This window comes from Oryctolagus cuniculus, chromosome 3 (assembly GCF_051225735.1).
Source record: "Oryctolagus cuniculus isolate XC-2025 breed Fujian yellow rabbit chromosome 3, ASM5122573v1, whole genome shotgun sequence".
Lineage (NCBI taxonomy): Eukaryota > Metazoa > Chordata > Mammalia > Lagomorpha > Leporidae > Oryctolagus > Oryctolagus cuniculus.
Genome location: NC_142869.1, coordinates 98,863,016 through 98,878,355, shown reverse-complemented (window position 1 = coordinate 98,878,355; position 15,340 = coordinate 98,863,016). Strand labels below are relative to the sequence as shown.

The window sequence follows — 15,340 nt, the reverse complement described above, 5'->3', positions numbered from 1 at the left end:
ACCTTGACATACTGATGAAATATTTCATATAATGACAGAAATGTTTCTAATATAAACTATGTAAAAATATAGAGATGATTAAGCAATAAAGGAATCCATTTCATGTCAGTAAAGAGCTTTGTAAAGCCTTTATTCTGTTATGCTATGACAGTAATTTCTACCAATTTATTTAATGCTCACCATTGTGAATTACAATGATTAGCTATCGGGCTATATCCTCTCCCAAGGGAAAACACCGAGATAATGACCTCTACATTGGCTGATAATCTCACCCAGGCCTGTCTGAGGGCCTAGAGACATCAAAGAACCTACATTACCGCCATTAAAAATGTATTATCAGCACTTCCTTGTGACAATGATAGTGTTTATGTAAGGGTTTTGCTTTTCCCTCTCCTGTTTCTTCATTTTCCTGATAATTTGGACATGAAAATAACTAGACACTGTAAGTAGATGAGTTGAAAACAAGTAGTCAATTATCCAAATTCACTTCCAGGGTAAGTTGTTTTGAATTATAGATGACCAATTCTAAAATAATCTGAAATTAATTTCACCTTTTCTCCAAGATTTTTTTATTTCCCGCTATAATGGAGCACTTCATTGCCTATAATACACTAGAAGTTATTAAATTAGTTATATATTTAGAATATAATTGTCACTGTGTGGTTTCAAATAACTAAACCAATATATACCATGTTAGAGCAATCACAGGGAAGAAATAATGGAAAGAAATGAAGTAGAATGGAATGGAAGGAGAGGGAGAGGGAGAAAGAGAGAGACAAAAGAGGGGAGAGGGAACCAGGAAAGGTGAAAGGCAGAGAGAAGGAAATAACTTATCTTTCCAAAAAAGGGCACCAATACACATATACCTGGAGGTTCTTTATTTCCACAGTTTGATTCCCAGCCCTTGGGAATACATCCTAACTACAGTACTTAATCTCATGTTATCGACCACTGTTTTGTGCCTCAACTTGATTCTTGAGTTCAGTTTATCAGTGTTTAACTGTCAGTGAACTTCATGATTCATTTGATGGAATTAAAATTTTGAAGATTGTTTAGGACACAGAAATTTATTTTCTTTGTGATGAGATACTTGATTTGATTTCCTACCCTCTTCCTTCCCAGATTTCCTTTTTTTTTCTTTTAATATTTCAATTCTTATGTGTGCTAATACAAAATATGCCTTTTTGTTTTCAGGTCTAGATGTTGATGGAATTTATCGGGTTAGTGGCAATCTGGCAACAATACAGAAGTTGAGATTTATTGTCAACCAAGGTAAAGGATTTCTTCATCAGATATTTTTTTCTTTAGTTTCATCTCTAACAGTATTTCCAAATTTCTGTTATTTGTACATGAATAGATAATGAGGGAAAAAATTTTAAGAAAATTTAAAATTATCATCAGAGGAATTAAAGATAGCCAGCCTAACTGGTGATGAATGAAATAGAAGGAGGTACAAACTAATAGTTTGTTTTTAAGAAATAATGGATGAGGCCGGCGCCGCGGCTCAATAGGCTAATCCTCCGCCTTGCGGCACCAGCACACCGGGTTCTAGTCCTGGTCAGGGCGCCGGATTCTGTCCCGGTTTCTCCTCTTCCAGGCCAGCTCTCTGCTGTGGCCTGGGGGTGCGGTGGAGGATGGCCCAAGTGCTTGGGCCCTGCACCCCATGGGAGACCAGAAGCACCTGGCTCCTGCCTTCGGATCAGTGCGGTACGCCGACCGCGGCGGCCATTGGAGGATGAACCAACGGCAAGGGAAGACCTTTCTCTCTGTTTCTCTCTCTCACTGTCCACTCTGCCTGTCAAAAATAAATAAATAAATAAATAAATAATTAAAAAAAAGAAATAATGAATGAAATATGTCAAACTAAAGAGGAAAGAGAAAATAATGAAATTGTAATTGAAAGGAAAACAGGCCAACCTCAAAAAGAGTTACTGCTTATAATGGACATTAAATAATACATTCATATATTAAATAATAATTGAATTTCAGGAAATATAAGTCAAAATCACATATGTTAGAAAAACAATACAGTAGGTAAGGAAATAAGCTGAAAATTAGGAAATGTATATGTCATCAAATTAAAACAACGAGCCACCACTACACATGTGCTAGAACAGCTAAAATCTGAGGCTGATGCTGTGGGTAAAACTGCCTCCTGCAGCGCCGGCAGCCCATATGGATACTGGTTCAAGTCCCGGCTGCATCACTTCTAATCCAGCTCCCTGCTAATGAGCCTGGGAAAGCAGTGGAAGGTGGCCCAAGTCCTTGTGCCCCTGCCCCCATGTGGAGACCTGAGCCTGGCTTTGGATCAGATCAGCTCTGGCCCTTGGTGGTCATTTAGGGAGTGAACCAGCAGATGGAAGTGCTCTCTCTCTCTCTCTCTTTCTCTCTCTCTCTCTCTCTCTCTCTCCATCTCCCTCTGTGTAACTCTGTCTTTCAAATAAATACACACATCTTTAAAGAAGAAGAAGAAGAGCTAAAATCTGAAAAACTAACACCACCAAATTCTGGCTAAGATGAAAGGGTGAGGGGATTTATGGCACCTGCACTTTCCACTCAGTCTTTCTATAGACTTAAAATTTACCTTTAAAAATATATTAATGAAAAAAATCCTAAAACATCTTAAGATGGTGTGATAGCTTATAGATTTTAGAATCAGCTGGGGCAAAACCCAAGTTTCCTTGTGTCCTTGGCATTTTATTTTCTGTCAGTATGCCTCTGTTCCTTATCAATGAAAGTAGTAGAGGATGGGAGATGCCTTGGAAACATTTGTATGAATCAAATTAGATAAAATACTCATAAATGTTTTCCTTCAGGAAGTCTCCAGTCAGATTTCTTCCTCTGTGTTCTCATCACACTGGGTAGTTGAATCTACAGTGAGACATGCATATCACTAACATCTCAAATTCCATCTATTATAAAACCCACATGATTAAATGCCTTCATTGGAGGAGAACATAAGCAAATGTACTTAGTGACTACATTTCACAAGCATTAGCACTCAAAAATCTTAGGATAAAAAATAGCATAGGGTGACGTTTGTTTCTTACACAAATCTCTAAAGAAGAAGAAATTAAATAACCTTTTTTTTTATCCTTTCCTATTCACCAGTATTACTAACCGTGAAGCCTCCAGACAGGGAATTCTTAATTACTTTTTGTTGAAATCTCTCTCTCTCTCTCTCTCTCTCTCTCTGTCTCTCTCTCTCTCTGTCCCTCTCCCTCTCCCTCTCACTGAGTGTGTGTAGATGTGTGTGTGTGCACATGTGCACATTGCATCTAGAAGTATTAATACAGGTAAGTGTTAAACTCTCCAGCAAGCCAGTTCAGGCTGAAGCACTCTTAGACTTATTGACTGCCGTACTTGGCCGGTTGCCACAGGATTCTTGTTGCTGAGACTCTCCATAAGGGAGAATCTCCATGGCTCTGTCTGCTCACTAATATGACCTTTTGTCTTTCACAGTTACTCTCCCTCTTGGATAGAATAGAACTAAACTTTACCTCATTTATTCCTATCGATCTCATTGGACTGAACCAGAGTGTCCCCTCTGTGGGGAAAAAATTGGATAACAGAGCCCCAGCCTCATTTTCATTCTTGTTTATAACCAGCTAAAATCATTCTTATAATATATTTCATGCTGAAACCATATCCTGATTGGGATTCAAGACAGCTGGGCAACACATTTCTTCTACAAAGAAGAAATCTCAAAACAGAAGCCATGCTAGAAACAAACACTAGTTGCATTTCCTGCCTTTAAAAAAATATATACTCAGCAGTTTGAAACGACAAAAAAATCTGCAATGAAAATATGAAATCTGTCCATCTCAACGTTTGTAATCCAAACTTCTTGTCCTCAGAGGCTGTGTAACTGCTCATGTTTCCATGAGAACTGACAGTGTAAGGCTGGACAGAGGCCTGAGTTGGTATCTGGTAGCACAGAATTGTCAGTAAACTGTCTCCCTGGTTTATAGCACTGTCAGAATGCAGCATACTGCACACAAATTATGCTACATTAGGACCTTTGATACTGGTGACTTTGTCCAAGTTGTGTTGTGCAGTTTTTTGAATTAGATGATAAATGAAATGCATATACCAGCCCTTTTCAAAATTTGCAAATCAGATTATCCTTTTTATGAATTTTCTGGAGTGGTCTTACAACCTCTGTAGCTAATGTCTTACCTTCCCTCTCTGTCTATGCACCAGGGCTCTACTAGGAAAACTGACTTAGAATGGAATCTGTGCTGAGTACAGAAGCTATATATGTACATGTTGTTGTCTCATGAGTATGTGTGAGTTTTTGTGTGTTGAAATAAAATGGCAGTTCCATGAAAACCATAAAGTGCTGTGTAAATATAATCTATACTTTTTTGTAATTGAAGATGAAACAAATGATTTTGGCACAACCTTCTTCTATCAACACCTTTATGTCCTCCCTCCACATTGACCTTGCATGATGTTTCTTTTTTAGAAGACCCTAAATATATACTTTTAAGTGAATAAGCTCTGTCTATTCTTGAACTAGACAAATGAAAATTGATTTTGGAGATTTTCAGGAACAGTTGAATTGCAATTTGTGTGTTTCACTAACTTTCTTGAATGCTATAATCATCAGCAATTCTAAATACACCAGTTGAATGATTCAATTTGTTTTGGTTTTCTGTTTGACTCACTAAATCAGTAAGAATTAGATATCCTTATTATACTTCCACATCAGATGACATTACAAGTTATACTCAAAGTGATCACTTTTAAGAAGCATTTTCTAGCTATAACTAGTAATAATGGTAATAGTTTTAATATAACAATAGGTAGTATTTTCATGATTGATTGTTTTCCAGATATTATACAAAGTGCTTTATCTATATAATTTAATTTAATATTTTCTTTTATCCCATAGTGTAGGTTCTATTATTCCCATTTTATTGATGAGGACACTGATGCTTAGGTGTCAAATCATGTTCCAAGATACAATATAGAAACAAAGGAGTGAGGACTAGATCGCAGACCTCTCTGATTCAGTCTGTGATACAAACCACCACCATTATTCTGCATTTTCTATTCATTACTGTTGATTGCATCCTTATGAAAGCAAAGATTAGACTTTTCATCCTATACACACTTTGGTGACTTTCTGTTTACATTTTTCTTCTCAGTATTGGAAAGGGGTAACTACTACCATTGAGGTTTGGCTAAAATTGTTGAAGAGATGCTTGGGAAAAGGCCAAACACCACATTCATGAGAAAGCCTGGAACTACCATTCTCTGTAGGGCTTTATTATGTAGGTTTGTACTGAGAAGCTACTTTAACACAATATTATGTTGAATATGTCTTGAGAAAAGGTAGTAAGGATTTTCGATTTGTTGGGCTGTCGATGCACTAGTGAGTAGTACCCTGCCCTGCTTGTTGAATTTGGTGACAGCTTTCAGTGACATTTTGCTGATGTGACACTATTGCTCTATGAAGGCATCCCCCAAAGAAAACTGGTCCATGACCTTGGATGTCAACCTGTCATCAGCCTGTGACATTGCGTTGATTCTTCAGAATGCTCTGTGACCTCCTGATGCTTTTCCTATATGGGGGTACTTTTGCACAAGACAGACTTCAGCATGAAGGATGCTACTTACGTGTCTTGAGAACACTTGAGAGTGGATCTTAGAAATCCCACCAGGTTGTATTTTCCCTTCTCCCCCAATCCACACTTGAGCTTGAGCTGCTGATGTAGGGCTGGTTGCCCAGACTTCCAGCTCAGTTTAAACTTGTTGGTATTATCAGACATCTTCTTTTACATTTTTTTTTTAAAAAAAGGACAAAAGAGATTGTCAGCCTTTTTGGAAAATAACCAGTCCAAAGATTACCAAACCATGAAACTGGAGTAAAGCTGTAAAGCACTATGGGAGGAACTGAATGAGAATATTTCAAACTGGTATTTTTTAGTGAACAGTAACAAATATTTCCTCTGTTTGCCTAAGCTAGAAGAAATTACTTCCTACCAGATTTGAGACTTGTTTTTCATATATAGAAATGAAACTTAAAGAAAGACTCTTAACAACACCCTTCTTAACATTTTCATACCAGGGGAGGAAATTTATAAATATCATAAATTTGCATTGCCAAGAATATTTGTATGAGTGCATTCATGTGTGCACACACAGGTTTGTGTCTTTGCTGTTTTATCTGAGCTTTTTAAAAATTAATATATTGTCATACTTTGCATATCTTTAGCACCGAGATTTTATTAGTACAATGTAAATTAGAAATCAACTCAGAGATTGATTTGCTTATTTTGAACATACTAAGTTCAAGCTTTATTAAAAACAAACTGTGAGAAAAAACAATTTTGTGGAACCAACAATACCTAGACTACTTTTATAGAGATTTGCCCCTTAAAGCAAAGCATTAGCTTTAATAGCTATCCCTGTGTTTTTTGTGTTACTTGCAATATCAAAATTGAATAAAAGAAAGTGAGAAAGAATGTGAACATTAGACAGTTTCATCATGAAATAAATGATTGGATGAAACAAAAAGATCTGGAAAAGGATTTTAAAACTTCTAGTTCTGTTCTTATAAAATAGTCCTTTTATCAAGTTCATTTATTTTTCTATTAACTGAGTATATATTGCTCTCTTATTATTTTTAAAATTAGTATCTCCTTAATTAAGCCTGCTTCACTCTCCTTGCCAACCATGAGGACAACAAAACAGTGTTATTTGTTTTATTTTATTCTGCACGCTTTTTTGGGGGGGTGGGGAGGAGGTTAAGTTGAATCATTGATATTGCACCTATTTTGGCTTTCATGTGACAAGATTATCTTTTTAACAATGATTTATTTTCCCATTAAAGCTGAAATGATCACTTGATCATAAAAGGACCAGACTCTAACATTGCTCAGAGCTTTAAAAACTTTCTTAGACCTCATTTTCTAGGTACACTGGGTCAGGGAACTCAAACAATACTGAGGGTGAATCTTGTACCTTCCCATCTGTCTAAGAAAATGGATTGGCATCAATAATCCATGCTAGACATAGGAGTCACAACAATAATGTTGGCATGTTTATACACATTTATATGGTTTCTGGTTTTTACAGTATACAATGTGTTATAGTAGCAAGATTTTGACTTTGTTTCATAACCAAGGTAGACATAGACCAGCAACTTATTTTAAAGCAAATTACACCACATACATTTATTGTAGATGATCTTTTATCATTTATTACATACCAAGGAACAAGGAGCTGGCTTAGTTCTACACTGAAATAATTAAAAGCAGAGACCATGTATGTGGGAAAGAACAACAGATAAGATTCCAGGAGTCTGCCTTCTTACCCTGATTCTGAGCTATTTGTGAGTCTAACAGAATTCCTAAAATGGGAATACAATGAAAATATGAAGACTTTAAAAAACTGAATTAGCCAAGTGATAATTATTATTAACTTTAATTATGATGACAAATGAAATCAGAACAATATTAATCTTTTCTGCAATACCATAATACTAAAATTAATAATCAAATATGGTTTTTGCTTTCTACATGATTGATTTTACTTTGATTATAATAAGATTATTTTATAGGAATAAAAAACAAATACAGAAAAATTTTGTGACTCCTGGCTAGCCAATGATTAATCTCATTACTTATCAAATTCATAGGGCTTCTAGATTCCTGAACAAAAAGGAGAAATGTAATTTCATATAATCAATAAGTTTTAGGAGGTTCAGAATTGCAAAAGAACATTGGAGAGGGTTGATATAATCTACTGAAATTTTTCTTCCCTAATGTACTTGTGACTTTTTCATGTAGATTTGATTACTGAGTTCCAAAATTAAATCTGTCAGAGCTATGACTGCCAATCCCCAAGAAAATCCCATAGAATATCTTTAGAACTCCATCATCATCATCATCCCAAACAGTCATCGTTATCATCAAAATTAATGAGTACTTATTAAAATCTTAGTGAGAAAACCAAGTTTACTTCTGTTCCTTATCCTCTATACCACTGGGTCCCAAGCTTGACTGCATATCAAAATTGTATTGCCAGTCTACTGCTAACAATATTACTGCCAAAAGTAGCTACTTAAAGCAATACAATTTTATATCTTAAAATTTGGGTGAGTCAGAAATCTGGGCACAGTTTGGCTGAATCCACTGCAAAGGTGCAATCAACTCATAGATGGGTTCTTACCTGGAGCTTCAACTGGGGACAGGTTGCTTTCAGATTCATATGATTGTTGGCAGGATTTGGTTGCTTATGGACTGTCAGTCTGAAGCCTCAGTTTATCACTAGCCATTGACCAAAGGCCTACGGACCTCTCCACAGGCCATCCCACAGTGTGGCAGCTTGCTTCTTCAGAGTAGCAAGGGGAAGAGAGCTTAGTAGTGTGGCCAAAGTTATAATCCTAATGTATCATAGCCATGAAGCTCACATCCCGTCACATTTGGTATATTCTGTTGGTTAGAAGTGAGTGACAATACCCACCCACATCACAGAAATGAGGATTACACAGGAATGAGGAGAAGGAGGGGAGTATAATTGAAAAGCATCTTAGAACCTGCTGCAAGAGTCAAATGGTGGAGTTTTCAAAAATTAAAGATCTTAGAACTCACCCAGAAACTCCAATGTAAAATGTCTGAGTTGAAGCTATAAAAATGCATCTTACAAGAAAGATGTCTCATGTGAGTTTAGTGCACAGTCAGGTTTGGAAATTCTCCTGTTCAATGTCCAGCTAGTTTTCTTCTGGCTCTGGAGTGGAGACATAACCTACCAAGATGTAAGGCAAAAGAGGTTTAAGTTGAGAGAAGCAAAAACATGAACTCTTTTTTGTGAACCAATTTTCTAGTGAAGGAAGGTTTTTCTCTTTGCCTATTGATTACTGTTCACTAAATGTTAGGAACTGAGTCTTTATGTGAGTTAAAAATGCCATCAATACGGCATGTGTGTTATTAGTATGATTAAAATTCCTGATATACGCTTCTCCACAGCAAACCTTTTCTAATATTGTGGATTTTGGAATTGATGAAAAGGATAGATGTTTTGCTAACAAACTAAGGATTAAATAATATGTTTAATGTAATAGAATGATGTAAATGCTAGTAATAGCTAGCATTTGAGAATCTATTATATGGCAGGTACTCAAACTTAGAGGTATCTCTGACATTCATGAAAGTTTGAAAATAGATAAATGCTGTTGTCCACATTCTTCACACATGAAAACCATGCTTCAGAAAAATTACATAACCTTTCTGATGCCACCAAGTTAATACATCATGAAGCCAGAAAGTAAGCCTATTTTCAACTTACTCCAAAAACATATTTCCTGGTTGCTGGATTCAATTTACCAAGGGAGGTAGGGGGCAGCACAAAGAAATGTTTTCTTTTTTTAACATCGAAGAATTAAAAGCAACTTATTCTCAATATAACACTACATTTTCCTGGTGCCCAATCTGTGGTACCCTTTTAACAAAGATAATCCTTTTTTTAATGCCCTTTTGATAAGTAATCCCCCAACTGCCTGTGAGTTCATAAAAAGTAGGAAACTTGATAACATCTTTGCATCCCCAACATAGCAAAGTGCCTGATACTTTGAAGGCACCAAATAAAGCTTTCTTCCTACACAATAAAATAAGAGCATGATGAGTACAAATCAACTCTATATATATTGATCCTATTGGTATATCATGTTCTATTAAATATCTCAGCAAAGACAGCTCAAGCTATATTTTGCATTATTTTTCTCCCATAATCCTATAAATTAGCATTTAATTTTAGACTGATGAAAGAATCATGGGAATGAAAAAAAGAAAAATGAAGAATCCCATATCCGCATTCTTAATCTGGATACAACAAAGCGTGAGGAGATAACTTACTCAACACAGTGTGTCATTAGCAGTTGAACAGTAAGGCGTGCTATTGGAGGTAGTCACACCAATTGCCTTGCCATCCTGGCCCTCCAAAATGTTGGAAACGACTAGTTAGAAAGAAATCAGAGTTGTAATGAATAAATATCAATGAAACTACACTGCTCTGGTTAACCCTACTCCTTCAATTTTGAAAGTATGTATTTTGCCTTCCCTTTCACACAGGAAATCCCCGTTGTTGGTAATTACAGATTTAATGACTCACATATATTTATATAGCACTTCTTTTCCAACGTGCCCTATGTACTTTAGAAACCTTTTCTAACAAAAGTGTGCCATAGGAAAAAAAACATATTCCCATCTCCTTGAAGCTGTTTGTTTCTAACAAGGAAGGCAGCACTCGAGGAAAGCGACATATTTTTTCAGGTCATTCTTTCAGATCACAGCTACTCTGACATTGCCTTGCTTCTCTGTTGCTGCAGTGTCTGCCTTCCTCCTCTACACTCTAGCATGAGTGTAAGCGTACTCCTGCCTGCTTGATCACCTTAGGACCCTTGATGCCTCCTGAGCCTGGCATAAATACCATTCAAATAAATATTTGCCGAGTATGAATGAATTCAACAAACAAGCAAATTAACAACTATCTCGGCCACCAGCACTGGTTAGGCTCTGATCAAAAACTGCTTTAGGGGCAGGTGTTGTGGGACAGCAGGTTGAGCCACCCCTTGGGATGCTCACATCCTATATTGTAGTACCTACGTTTGAGTCTCACCTCCATGTCCAGTACAGCTTCCTGCTAGTGTGCACCGTGGGAGGCCTACCACCCATACAGGAGACCTGGATGAGATTTCTGGCTCCTGGCTTCAGCCTGACCCAGTCACAGATATGTGCTCATTTGAGAAGAGAACCAACAGATGGAAGATCTCTGTATCTCTCTCTCTATCTATCTGTCCATCTCTATTTCTCTTTCTCTGCTTTTCAAAGATATAAAATACATATAAGATAAATAAACAAACATGTTTTGAAACATAACCTTTAGTTTTCAGTGCCATAACCCAACCCCTGGAAGAATTGCAGCCTCAATAGAGCATCTTAAGAATTTGGGTTGTTGATTTGAGCTTTGGATAGAAATAATCGATGACCAGTAGTTTTGAAGTTGTAATTACTTACATCAGAAAAATCACTGAAAGTTGGACGTGAACTCTAGTCTAGTGCGTTTGATGCATGTTGACTGACTTCAACATACACATCTGGTGTCACATGTTTTTCTTTAATTGTGAAGCATTCCTCAAAAAAAAAGAAAGAATTTGAGGGTTGCTGTCCAATGAAGCACATGTGTATCCCCAGCCTTCACTCCCACCTCCACCTGAACTCACCGTCTGGCTGTCCAACAAGGACTACATAGGAAACTAAAGCCAGTACTGAGATGCTCCTTCTTTAGGCCAAAAAAGGTTGCCTAACTAGTGGAGGACTCCCAAACTCAGGTGGCAGTAATACCACATTCAAGGCTGCTGCCTGCTTGAGTGAATTTCTGAACTGTGATCACTCACAGTGACATTGTTGTCAAGTCCCTGCCATCTCCACCTCTCATCACATCTTCAGTCTTGCATCTCCAACTGCAAGGACTTTCTCGCTCTTGCCATGGCTCACATAGAGTAATATAAACTGCAAAATAAAAGAGCAAGGAAAGGAGAAAAATAAGCTTAAGAGTGTACAGTAAGACTTTAATTTGCCTAAGGAGGACTTCAAATGGGTTATTTATTCTAAGGTAGTTTTTGAAAAGCTTCTGTGAGTCAGGCTGTCTTCTAAGTACTCGAGGGAGCTCAACAAAATCTGGTGCAATATTTGTTTTGGTGTCAAGAGATACATAAGGAGCATTTACACAAGCTGATTTCAGATTGTATCAAGAATTATAATCAAAATAGTGAGGTCTCCGAGGAGGAGCCATTTAAATAGAGACTTGATCTCCTAGAAAGAAAGGAGCAATGTAAAGTTGTAGGGAGAGGGGGAAGCAGCCAGAGGGAAACTGATCCTGGGGAGCAGGGGCTTAGAAGAGGTCAAGACACAGAGAACAGGGGGATGGCAAAGCCCGGCCAGATAGGTCCTTGACAAGCAAAGTAAGAAATGTACCTTTTATTCTAAGCTCAATGGGAAGTAATTGGGAGTAGTAATCAGGAAATTATTTGTTTAACTATGGCAGAAGAATGAATTGTAGGGGGAAAGAGTAGAAATAGGGGCCCAGTTAGGAGGTTTTAGAGCAGATCAATAAAGATATAGCAACAGTGGCTGATTTTTATGAGGTGAACTCCACATTCATATTGTCTCATTTTCCATGGGTCTTTTAAGCCACTTCCTTTAAGCAATAGTCCAGGAGTTAGAAAACCTGGTCAGTTTCTGTATTATTTCTTATTAGTTGAACAGTCTTGCCTAGGTCATTTAATGGTCATGGGAAGATTTTATTATCTTTAAAGTAAAATTATCTATTATTTTGAGATCAGTCAGTTGCATGCAATAGTGAACCCACTGCACTGGAAAATACTATGCCATGTAGAAATGGAAGTTACTTCTAAATGTGTCTCTTACTACCATTTTAGTAATCAAGAGACAACTTGGATTTAAGCTCAGTAATGATGTTCCAATAACTGGACACTAACTTGAAGACTATTAAGAAAATCAGTGTTTCCAATAATTTACTTAATATGTCCATGAAATCCTAAAAAGCCATCACAATAATTCTCTTTAAACAATAGCAAGGATTGGTGGTATCTTTCTTTCTTATTGTGCTACTATCTTCTTATCATTTATATTTCTCCAGATTATATTTTTGTGATCTTCTCACTCCCTCCTACATTTTTCTTTACTGAGTGCCCTGTTTTTCTCCCCTTGTTAATACATTCCTTTCATATTCCGGCAACTGGAAGGGGCTTGCTCAGCTTTCCACAAGATGTTGAAATCCAATATCCTTCTCAGCACTTGGGCTGAGTATATATGCATGGAACAATAAGTGTGTTCTGCATAGCAATAGGCACACCAACTTTGGTATTGCTACCGATAAACTCTCCTGCTTGTCACAAATCTCATGATTCCTGGAATAAATCTCAATGGGAATACGCTTCTTCCACAGTGATCCCATAGCATTTTGTACCTGTGATTCAATGCTGGTTTCAGTCTATTTCATAACACATTTCTTTCCCTTTCCTGTCTGTTAGCTGCTGAAGAGGTAGGCTTCACAGACACCTCTGGATTTTCCTTTATGCTCATCATACACCATGCTCATGGTAGGCTCCTCATGAAGTTGTGTGCAAGTTCTCGTTTTTCTGTTTGCAGAAGTACTCAGCGTTGCACTTCTAACCTGCAAGATCTACATTGCTTGAAACCAATCGTCTCAATCATCACCCCAAGCATAGAAGGGCAACGTATGCCTTCAAAGGCTTAAAGTTACTTTGCTCTCAGCCCTGATGCCTACAAGACATTGAGTCTTAATGAGCCCACTTCTCCCATCTGGTATCCCATACAACCAACCATTTTTTCCATTTCTTCCCTTGCTCTCCTTTTCATTACCCTCTGCTCAACATGAACATCCCTATGACCCAAGAGTATGTTCGGATTTCCAAGGTAATAATTAATTAATATGGGTATAGTACATCGCACTGTGTACTACTCCTGGGAAACATAATGTAAGAGACCTTATATAATCAGGACAATAGTGAGGATTGCAGTTTCCACATAAAGTATTTTCAACAGGTAATATTGACTCCAAATCACACCACTCACATTAACTGTAAGCGAGCCTTACCTGGAATTTTCTTCTCTGACTCAATAAACTGTTGTATCTCTCATTTGTTTATTCTTACATATGAATTAATACAGCTCTTCTGAAGCCTAATCAGGGTATAATTTCTGAGATTGCACATTTCATTATTAATTTAGCTACCTGGGATTCCTTCCAATTAAAATTGTAGAGAGGTAGAGAACCAATCAAAATACATTAATAGTAGTAAAATAGATAAGGTAAATAAACTCAGATATCCAAGTTACAAAGACGGAAATTCACAAATATAAAAATTACTTCTAGGTAGATATATGTCTGTTTCTTCATTTATGCCACCTTGTGTGCTTATAGAAGAAACAATGTTCGGTACTTTCATTTTCCTGGGATAAGGAAAGGAAATGCCAACTACAGTGCAGCTTCATGACTCAAAAGTCTGTAACTGGTATTAATGAACTTTTAAAATGCTAATTTTAATGCTTACTCCAACAGAAAGATGCCTTAAGCAAAACCTCACATTTCTTATCTGCTAGAAGCAACGTGTATGCATCCCTTATGAAATAAAATGGTTGAAATAAGGTTTTTAAATGGCTTAAAGTTTCAAGGACTTCTCTTGTTCATAGTTATTCTTCTAGAGAAAAAAAATTTATAAAATCACATTCCTTAATAGTCCCTCTGCTAGAAAATGGAAATACTCCCAAATATGTTCCACTGTAGGAAAATCAAAAATAACATGTAAACTACAAATATGTGGGCCAATTGAGAATATTTATTAACTAAATAATTTAATAATAAAGAAAATGCCTACTTGATTAATTGTTACAGAGTAAAAATTACAATAAAACTGTCTTGATCAGTGCTTTGCAGAAGCACCATTACTGTCTGTGCAGTTGTTTAACAAGGATTTAATTGGAAAGATAAGTGAATGCACATTTAAAAGTATTGTTAATTTGCTTTATAATCACCCCATCCTTCACAGTATTGACAGCACAAGGCACAAGCCCCTTTCTGTTTTACAAGTATTATTTTCCATATGTGCACAATAAATTCTGAAGCAGTAATTGGAAATTTTATGGGTTTCAACATACCTAGTAGAGTAGGTTTAGAGGTGCACTTTTCCTTTATGAAAAGGTAACCTAGTTCTTGTTGTTGGAAACAAATCTCTGATGTATATATTTGCCCCATCCACTGCCAACTAGAATCATATTTTGTCTGTTTCTAGAAAGAGTTACCCCTTTAATATTTTATATCTAACAAAATCAGAATTGAGAGGAGAAAAGAATTCTGGATTATTTTAAATATATGAATACATATACTAGTTTCTGGAAAATATGCATAAGCCAGGGAATTGCTAACCAAGGATTATTTCTCAACTATGTAGTCAGACCAAAACACCTGTATGTTAAAATAGTTTCCACTGAACCTATTGGAGGAGACAGGAAGAGAGTCAAAGAACATCTATGATTAATCTCCACCTCTACTGCTACACACCCAGTCTCACCCTCATACACCGTTTAGAATTTGAAATCACCTGGTCAAAAATCTAATCGTCATGGTTTGCAAAATGATGTGAGTATAATTTCTTAGGTTTCTAAGGAGAGGAAACCTAAGTCAACTGTGTTTTTAATGCTTAAAAACCCATAAATCTCCTTTGCTGTTGAAAAAATTGCTAAAGCTACTTTGGAAGCGAGTCATTTGCTTAGTCCGAAGGGGAGAG

General features: G+C 36.7%; 1 protein-coding gene across 2 annotated transcripts in view; it reads left to right on the top strand.

Moving 5' to 3' along the window:
- Window positions 1-15,340, top strand: part of ARHGAP15 (Rho GTPase activating protein 15) — a 659,666-nt gene that overhangs the window by 446,277 nt on the left and 198,049 nt on the right. For both annotated transcript variants that reach the window (XM_017342824.4, XM_089329237.1), the window contains one exon: window positions 1,195-1,272. In XM_017342824.4, coding sequence (XP_017198313.2) covers window positions 1,195-1,272 — 78 coding nt within the window. The remainder of the gene's footprint in view (window positions 1-1,194; window positions 1,273-15,340) is intronic.